At 41.1% G+C, this 9,459-nt stretch overlaps 1 protein-coding gene across 1 annotated transcript; it reads left to right on the top strand.

Annotated features, from left to right (window-relative positions):
• The first annotated feature begins 189 nt into the window (after positions 1–189).
• Positions 190–8,948, top strand: gnsb (glucosamine (N-acetyl)-6-sulfatase (Sanfilippo disease IIID), b). The gene is made up of 13 exons (XM_018694131.2): positions 190–533; positions 1,957–2,016; positions 2,620–2,823; positions 3,554–3,619; positions 3,696–3,794; positions 4,545–4,712; positions 4,806–4,888; positions 5,868–5,986; positions 6,082–6,185; positions 6,271–6,372; positions 6,457–6,567; positions 7,059–7,169; positions 7,257–8,948. The coding sequence occupies exons 1-13, from the start codon at positions 318–320 to the stop codon at positions 7,404–7,406; spliced, it is 1,593 nt and encodes a 530-aa protein (XP_018549647.1). The 5' UTR covers positions 190–317; the 3' UTR covers positions 7,407–8,948.
• The last annotated feature ends 511 nt before the right edge of the window (positions 8,949–9,459 follow it).

The following is a 9,459-nucleotide window of genomic DNA, read 5'->3' as shown; positions in this document are numbered from 1 at the left end:
ATTATATTATATATGTTTGTTGTTATTTAATAAATCATTATCGAATGAGATTACAGTCTCCATGGTAATTTAATATCTATATCTTCCTCATATTTTGAGTATTTTCATTGAAGTTGCATAAAGTTCGTGTTGTACAGCGTGTTCTCGGTCCTCACTCCTCCCACTCTCAGTCTGATCATATGACCACCAACATTTGACTCCACTTCCTCAAACTCACAGTGTGTGTTTTACCAGCCTGAACACACTCACGCACACATCCTCACCCTGACCAGGAAACGAAACCGAGCCTCGGTTCAGACACGGGCAGGGGTCTGTTCATGGAGCGGCAGGTTCGGGTCTGTGGAGGCCCGATGACGGCGGGTCTGAGGAGCGGAGCTGGAGAGACGAGTCGCCGGCAGAGGCAGAGAGGACTCCCCGCAGCCCTCATACTCCTCACGCTGCTCACCTGCTGCGTCAGGTGTGCGGAAAGTGCCAAACCGAGTAATATTATACTCATCCTCGCCGACGACCAGGATGTTCAGCTGGGGGGAATGGTGAGTTGGAAATCACTTGATTAATAATCACCTGTATTGATCCTGAAGACACTTGTGAGTTTACAGTGACACAGTCGCACGTTTAATGCACTTTTCAAGCTCTTAGCTTTGTAATACACTTCTGCAGGGGTGTTCAGTGTATTTATAGTCACTTAGAACTAAGTTTAAAGTCGTTTTATCTATTCTATGACTTTTATCATCTTATCATCCATAAAATATAGAAACAGGCTTGAAGTTAAGTCTAGGTCTACTGCCCTCATAGCACATTTCATACACGAGGAAATTCAAAGTACTTATAATGCAAAAGACTGTAAGAACAGAAAGAGTGAGTATAAGTAACAGAACAGCAAAATACATAGAATTAAATAAGAACATTAATAAAGAGGCATTAAAAAGGTTAAAAGTTGGGATCTAATATTGTTTGTGTGCTTTCTGTGGAAAGTATTAAGATCTTTTATGCAAGTAGAAATAGTACTTTCGTTACAAGTTAAAATGCATTCAATATTTTACTTAAGTATATTTAATAAAAAAATAATATTGCATTTATTATGACACATATTATTGATTTTCATCGAAAAATCTATTAAAATAATGATGATGTAATTTTTGCTGAAGTCGGATACTTCAATTCCAATCAAACACGACCACTGTGCACTAACCGGAAATGACGATTATAACATGCGACAGCGATTGTCGCCCGCCGAAATATACTCTGGCTGCTTTGGTCACTTTACTTTAAAAAAATAACATTTTACTTAATTGTGTTTATCGTCTGGTTTACGCATAAATTACTCCGTAATTCGTGCCAAACTTTTCTGTCTTTCTCGGCCGCCAATTTTCAGAAGTTGTGAAAATACGTCGGTGGTCCCTCCACTTCCGGTACCTTGCCAAGATGGCGACCGTTGAGAGTGAGATCGTCCCACAGTCAACTTTTTGATCGTGTAGAGTCAACATCCTGGTTCTTACAGTGCACTGCATGTTTCCGTACTTCAGAAAATGGAAACTTGTGCTTTATTTCTAATGGTTTAATCAATTACAGTGAATCATATTACAATATAAACAATAAACCAGAAGAGCTGCAGATTAATTTATCGACTAATCAGATCTCGACTGCAGACTAATCTAAAACTAATGAAAAATAGTTGTGAGCTTCAGCTGTTAAATAAACGGCAGAGGTCAACACAGTAACAATCCATTTAATGAGGGAGTTCATAACTTAAAATAAGCAAAGTGTAATGTATGAAATCAGGAGTCACAGGAGCAGGAACAGTTTCATAATGTCTCTAGTTTATGGTGGTAGACTGACAGCATTTGTCAGTCAAAGAGTAATTCATTTACAAACTGTAATAAGGAAATTGCATTGTCCAAACTTCTGCTTTGATCTTACTTTGCATGTCTGTCTGATCTTGTTTCTGTTCTACAGACGCCCATGAAGAAAACAAAAGCCTTAATAGGAGATGCAGGAGCAACATTTGTGAATGCTGTGAGTACATTTAGTACTGTGTTTAAGTAGGAGTTTTAAAGGACCTTCCATTTTCTGCCACGTCATACTTCTCCTATACCAACTGGTTACCTTTCAGATTAAGATTTTACCTTTGAAAAAGAACATATGATCAACTCAAAGAATATAATGTGAAGTTTAAACCAGTGATTTCCCAGCCTGTGTGGCTTGTGACTCTAGTTGGGTCCATTGTCACATGTCTGTCAGTTGTTTGCAGAATCATTTCTAACTTTCTCACATGGTTTCATATATATTTCATAATGTTGACTTAATATCAGAAGCTGCTTTTATTTTTTGCATCGTTATGTTTATTTATTTGTTTAAAAATGTTCATCTCAAACAGCTACAACTATAAAATGTTGATTATATAATAACAGTCACAGGAGAGATTTTACTGCAGTAAGAGTACTTTTACTTCTGATACTTTAAGGTAAAGTAAGTCACCTATGATTGCATGTTTTAAAATGTGGAAACTGATGAGTTACACATCCTCCTCTGCTGTTTTGTTTCTTTCGTCATCTCCTCCCCCATCTCCTCGTCTCGTCTTCCTCTTATCGCTGCTCTCGCTTCCTTCTCCTGGTGAAGTTTACAGTCACGCCGCTGTGCTGCCCCAGCAGGAGCAGCATCTTGACGGGACAGTACCCCCACAACCACGAGGTGAGGAACAACTCCCTGACGGGGAACTGCTCCAGCCCTCTGTGGCAGAAAGGTCCGGAAAGCGCCACCTTCCCCATCTACCTCAACAAACAGAAATACCAGACGTTCTTCGCTGGGAAGTATCTGAACCAGGTCTGAACACAAACACTTAAACCTTTATACAGATTTTCAGGCCCAGACTTTTGATCTGAGAAGAAGCTCAATCCAAGACTAATTTGCAGCAGCTTTGCAGTAGGATTCATCCTCTGTGGACCATGAATTTTGTGGGAATTCATCCAAACATTGTTGAGATTTTTCAGTCTGGATGAAGGTGCTCGACTGCCTGACTGTTCTCAGAGCCAGATACTGAACACAGTGTGCACAGTTGTGGAATCACTTAAATATAACACTTCGTATCTTTTAAAACCTCATGACTGTGTCTTTAGCTGCTGATGTTGTGTGGAGTTTATCAGCGAGACACTGCACAACATATTACAGGAGACAACCAGAAAAGACTGTGATAATGAAATAAAATTATATCAAAGGTGAGAGGGACTGGACAACTGACTCTACAGCTATAGACTCTCTGAAACTCTGTAGCTGCTCGCTGTGGGGGGCGGGGGTGTTTTAGCACCCTCAGCACTCCCACTTCCTGCAGCTCTGAGTAAACACACTTCAGGCTTCACAGCTGAGAATCTGAATCAGTTTGCCAACAGGTTTTCTTTAGCTGTGGCATGGAAACTTGGTTTAGACTGAAATATCTCAACAATTATCAGATTGATTGTCATGACACTTTCTACACACATTCCAGCAACATGCTAACATGCTAACATGCTGAGCTAAGATGTGCTAAACATGATTTAACTGTCTCTTCTGGCGTCAGTATGGAAAGAAAGACGCAGGAGACGTCGGCCATATTCCTCCTGGCTGGGACCAGTGGCATGCGTTGGTGAGTCTCACAAACACACACAGACACACAGCTGCTATTTTTCCAGGTGTTACAACCTGTACTGTGTGATTTGCAGGTGGGGAACTCGCAGTACTACAACTACACACTGTCGGTCAACGGCAAAGAGGAAAAGCACGGAGACAGTTATGAGAAGGACTACCTCACAGACCTCATCGTGAGTGCAATGACTCCTGCTTGTTCTGAGCCTGTGCTCAGCAGGATTTAAGGACATTTATGTAAGAATTTATGGGAAGAGCAAGACTGTTCACCTCCAAACTGTCTGAATCAGCTGCTGTCATAGAAATAAAATGTCCACTCTGCCAGTCAGCAGACTGAGAAGTTAATCATCAGCAACCGGACGATGAAAGAGAAAAAAAAGGTTGTTTGTGTTTTCGTTTTGTCCTCTGTTTCAGCTGCTGCGTGTCGTCCTTATCAGGTGACACAATGTTTACCTACTCTGCTTTAAATATAGAGTATGAGAGCTGAACTTCCCCTTTCTGCCTGCGCTGCCGGCTGGTGACGAGCTGCAGTAATGTTAGGAGTGTAAAGAAACACAGCAACAGATTTAAGAAGAGTGTGAGGCTGTATTTACACACAGTCCTGCTTTGAGCTAACAATTTCTAGCAGTTTATTTCACATTTCAGGACAAATTAAATGCTGAAAAAACAAAGATACCTAGTAATAGAATACTATCCTAATAGCCTGTGCTCAGCAGCGACTGACCAGCTGTAGTTACATATCCTGTGGAGATAATGACTCACAGATGCTGTTGTTGCAGCTCACTCACTTCACTTTCCTTTTACACATTATTTGGTGTGTGTTTCCTGATATCTGATGCTTCTGTCAAACAAAGCTGCTGCTGTTTGCCATGTTTCTGTTCAGCTGTGGTAAATTCAGTCCTGGTTTATTTATTTTTGCGATGCAGACAAACCGCTCCCTTCACTTCCTGGATGACAGGAGCCCTCAGCATCCCTTCTTCCTGATGCTGTCTCCTCCAGCTCCTCACTCCCCCTGGACGGCGGCGCCTCAGTACCAGAAGGAGTTCAGCGACGTTAAAGCTCCTCGAGACGGGAGCTTTGACAAACCGGGGAAGGTGCAAACAAGACAATGTCAAACATTGCCGTCGTTAAATCGCTGCTTTTTGAAGAGTTTTTCCAGTGAATCTTTATTCGTCTGTGTGTTTCAGGACAAACACTGGCTGCTGCGTCAACCCATCAACCCCATGCCAAACAGCTCGCTCACCTTCCTGGATAATGCGTACAGGAAAAGGTACATCTTATAGTCTTTTTATTTTTTATTACACACGTGGGAGTTTGAGTGGTGTTCAGTTACACTTCTTCTAGTAGGAGGTTGGAAAATCTCGACTTTGGAGTTGTCTTGAACGCAGCATAACTTCTCACCTTGCAGCACTGATGGCCTCAGCCAGGTGTTAATTTACTGTTGCAGTGAATATTATAAAGGCTGTAATGTTTTTACTTTCTGAGTCAGTTCTTCTGGAGGTGTGTTGAGTTAGTCGGTATCAGGACCAAGCTGAGCATTTTTTAAAGGATTTGTAATTTTTCCGCTAAAACAAAGCAGATCAAAATCTAATCCTTTATTTACTGACCTCTGTGTTAGTGCTGCAGACAGACTACTCTGTGAGCATTTCACTGCATATCAGAGCTTAAATTGTCTACGACTGACTCTGAGTTCAGACGCTGAGGTTGGCAGAAATGCACCGATTCCCTGATGCTAATTAGGATTAACAAGGCTCATTGTGCAAAACATTCTTATTTGTAACTGTCGCTTTCACAAATTAAAATGACAAACACTGGCAGCAGCTCCGATCTCCTTTCCTAACCACTTTTCTTTGACCTCAGTGGAAACTGTCATGAACGATGCTAGCAGAAACTGAAAGCATTTACATGAGGCTACGTATGTGAGTACTTAAGTGTGGTCTGCTGAAGGAGATAAAAAAGGAAGCACTGAAGCTCTTCTCCTCTTTCAAAGTGAAAGAGACTTTTCGACCGCAGCCCCGGTGTCGCTAATTAGCATTAACTCCATTAGCTCCAGTTGTACTTGAAAAAAAAATGCAATAAACTAAAGAAAAAACAAACAAAAGCCAAACTTAACCAAAAAATACACCCACTCTCCTCTCTCTCCCCCGACAACCTTTGAGTTGTCAGTTTCATGAGTGCCCTCCATGAAAACACGCCCTCCTGGAGATTAAAAGAAGAGAGAAAAAACCAAATGATCCTCTCCTGTGCAGGTGGCAGACCCTGCTGTCTGTGGACGACATGGTGGAGAAGCTGGTGAAGAAGCTCGACAGCGTAAAGGAACTGGACAACACCTACATCTTCTACACCTCAGACAACGGCTACCACACAGGTCTGAGCGCGCTCTGTGATGACCCTCAGGTGATCTGAACAGCCCGTCTCCTCTCAGTGATGTCGTACAGTAATCACCTGTCCTCACTGTTCCAGGTCAGTTCTCTCTGCCCATCGATAAGAGGCAGCTGTATGAATTCGACATCAGGATCCCGCTCATGGTCCGTGGTCCGGGGATCAAACCAAACCAGACGCTACAGGTTACAAGATATCTGTTGCTCTGCGTCTTTATCTGTAATCCTTCATTTGATTTATGTTTCTCAGGGTTTTTAATGTGTTTTTCAGGCTCCAGTTTTAAACATCGACCTGGCTCCGACCATACTGGACATATCTGGTGTCAACCTGTCCTCTGTGAATGTGGACGGACAGTCTTTCCTCAGTCAGATGGTCAGCCCTCTCTCTTAATTGACTGAAATGTTTTCTTATGCACTGCTTTCATTTTCTAAACATTAACTAAGGTTTTCTGTTCAGGCTCCTTCTCTGCGTAACGGCAGCGCTCGTCCATTTTTCCTGGTTGAATACACCGGAGAAGGACATCCAACGACTGATCCTGCTTGCCCCAAACTGGGACCTGGACTGTCTGTAAGTGCAGTGAAATATTTCAGTCTGGATCAAAGTGGACCGAGTCACTTGACATTGCCATCTCCAGGTTTTTTGTTCTTATCGAAACTCAACAATCATTGATAAAGATAGAAGATAAAAGAAGACAAGAAAATCAGTTCAAACAGGTACAAACAGAGGTTAAAAAGTTTGAGTTTATGGATTCAAAATGATCAATGATCAAGACTTCTAAATCTCCAAAGCAGAGCTGGACAGATTCTGTTGTAAAATACAAAATGGTGTCATCAGCATAAAAACAAATGTTACATCCAGGTACAGTAGAAACAATATTGTTTATATAAAGAGAAAACAGAACAGGTCCTAGGACTGAGCTTTGTGGGAGACCAGATTTAACAGTGCTGGTCTAAACTGTGTCTATTGAAGCAATAATACTGTAAAACAATGAACACACACAAAAAATGATGACAAAACGTCTTTGTCACAGCACTGACTTGAAATGTAATTTTCTGCAGCAATGTTTCCCAGACTGTGTGTGTGAAGATGCCTACAACAACACCTACGCCTGCGTCAGGACCCTCGACAAGGAACACAACCTACAGTACTGCGAGTTCGCAGACAGCGAGGTAGAGACTCTTTTCATGGTTTTATTAACAAACACATGTATGAGTCATTTTGTGAAAACTGTTTTTTTTTGTGTGTGTGTGTCCCAGTCGTTTGTGGAGGTGTACAACCTGACGTCAGACCCCCACCAGCTGGAGAACATTGTGAAGAAGGTGGATCCAGCCGTCCTGCAGGCGATGAACCAGCGGCTCATCAAGCTCCAGTCCTGTGTGGGCAACAGCTGCCGCGACTACAAGTAAAGAGATGACAGACCACAGCACCACGGAGAGTTTATCTGCTCCAGGAAGCTGTTAAACACCCACAGTGGAAGGTGAGGCTGGTTAATCTGGTCAGAGGCAACTTTTACCACAAGTATGAAAGTTGCAGACATTTTGATGTGTCTTTACAGGAAGAGCACAGGTGTGAAAATCCATTTTAGCTGCTTCAGTTTCAGGGTCCTGGTGTTGTGCATGCTGGCTCACTGTCACACTGCCAAGGCAAACTGGAACATTTAAAGAGAACAGGGTCACTGTTAAAGGAAAAGTTTGATGTTTTGGGAAATAGGCTTGTTTGCTTTCTTGCTGAGAGTCAGATGTCTGAACTGATTAGCTTAGCTCAGCATAAAGCCTGGAAACAGGGGCAAACAGCTAGCCTAGCTCTGACCACTTAAGCAAGTAAGTGTATTTCCCAAATTATTTTCCTTCAGTAGCACTATTTAGTAGCACCTGTGCTTTTCTACGAAAACAAGTCAAGATGTCTGCTGTGAAAAAGGCCTTTCTTTCTGAGCTGTGCTCACATATCACACAACACACCTTCATGAGTTTTTATATTTTCTTTTAAGAGTAAAATCTTTGCCTCATTCATCCTGAGTGCCACTGTCAGTCAGTCCATGTTGGTTAATGTATTTCTGTGTACACACTGCACTATAAGCTTACTGTTCTTTAAAATGTCTGGGGTTTACAGTACCATCCAAACACTTTACCAATCACAGACGCACAACGTGTATTTTTCAGATGTGGAGATTTATAGTCCAACCAAAGGTTTGCTGGTGCACACAGCTCTCTTTAATCCAATCTTCTCTTTAAAGGAACAGTCCAACATTTTAGGAAACATGCCTCTTTGTTTTCTTACCACACTTTTTGTTTCATTTACCTAAAACAGCTGGTGAGTTTAGCTTAGCACAGCTAGCCTGGCACCTCTAAAGCTTTACACAACATGTCTTGTTTGTTAAATTTGTACAAAAACTTGAGTGTGGAATGAGTTTGCAGAGTTACAGAGGCTGCTGTTTCCAGTCTTTATGCTAAGCTAAGCTAATTAGCTGTTGCCTCTATCTGTGCAGACATGAGAGTTGTGTCAGTCTCCTAATCTATCTCTGTGCACGATTTCCCAAACTGTCGAACTGTTCCTTTAGAGTTAACTTTTGTTTTTCTGCAGCACTTTGAGTGAAGGAGTGAAGACAGAAACTCTTTCATGAACAGACACTGTTTGTTGTGTCCAGTTAATTCTCAGATTAGGCCGGTTTTAAAATTTTAATCCAGATATTTTTTTTTGGTTGTGAAAATATTTTACACTGGGTATTAATGAGGACATTTGTAAAGAGCCGTGTGGGGGATGGAAAAAGTGCTGTGTGTGTGTTTGTTTTTCATCAAGGGAAACTTTGCGTGGTAACATTTGAAATGAACGCTTTAATCCTGTGTGCCTTGTTATTTGCACTGACGAGGTGCATGTGCCTTAAATGTGAATTTGTATTTGCACTGTGATGAAACTGATTAAAAATAAATCAAAAGAAGCATTTAAATGAACCTGTCTGGTGGATATCTCCTAAGAAAGAAAGAGAGAGTAAAAGGCTGTGCATGTTACAGCATTTATATCAACAGTTTAAAACACATTATAATGTACTTATGAACAGGAATAATATCTTTTTATTAATTTGCTGTATTAATCAGCTGTCAGAACCTCTGCTATCAATATTTTACATTACTGCAGCTGTTTTACTACATTACAGTTTATTTTCAATTTATACAGCAGCCTCAGTCATTAGTGTCCCCCTATAAACTAAGCTTAAACTAAATTAATTAAATAATATAATAATGAAATAAATAAACACACAAGACTTGATGGATTTTGTTGCTACTTTGTGTAAGTGATTTAACAGCCTTATTGTGGTGAAAAAACGTAATAACTAGCTTTAGAAAAGCTGGCTGTTAATTTAATTTCATTAAAGGGACATTTAAAGACAGAACCAAAGGTATATGATGTGATGTGTTCAATGCCCTGCAGTAAAAAGGAAACCTCAGGAAGAAAACACTGTGC

This window comes from Lates calcarifer, linkage group LG9 (genome assembly GCF_001640805.2).
Source record: "Lates calcarifer isolate ASB-BC8 linkage group LG9, TLL_Latcal_v3, whole genome shotgun sequence".
Taxonomy (NCBI): domain Eukaryota; kingdom Metazoa; phylum Chordata; class Actinopteri; family Centropomidae; genus Lates; species Lates calcarifer.
The sequence above is the reverse complement of the archived record's forward strand: the minus strand, read 5'-3'. Positions and strand labels throughout refer to the sequence as shown.

Coding starts and splice junctions, on each gene's coding strand:
- gnsb (XM_018694131.2), top strand. CDS start 318: ATGGAGCGGCAGGTTCGGGTCTGTGGAGGCCCGATGACGGCGGGTCTG. Junction 3,795..4,544: donor ACTACCTCACAGACCTCATC/GTGAGTGCAATG, acceptor TTTGCGATGCAG/ACAAACCGCTCCCTTCACTT. Junction 4,889..5,867: donor GATAATGCGTACAGGAAAAG/GTACATCTTATA, acceptor TCTCCTGTGCAG/GTGGCAGACCCTGCTGTCTG.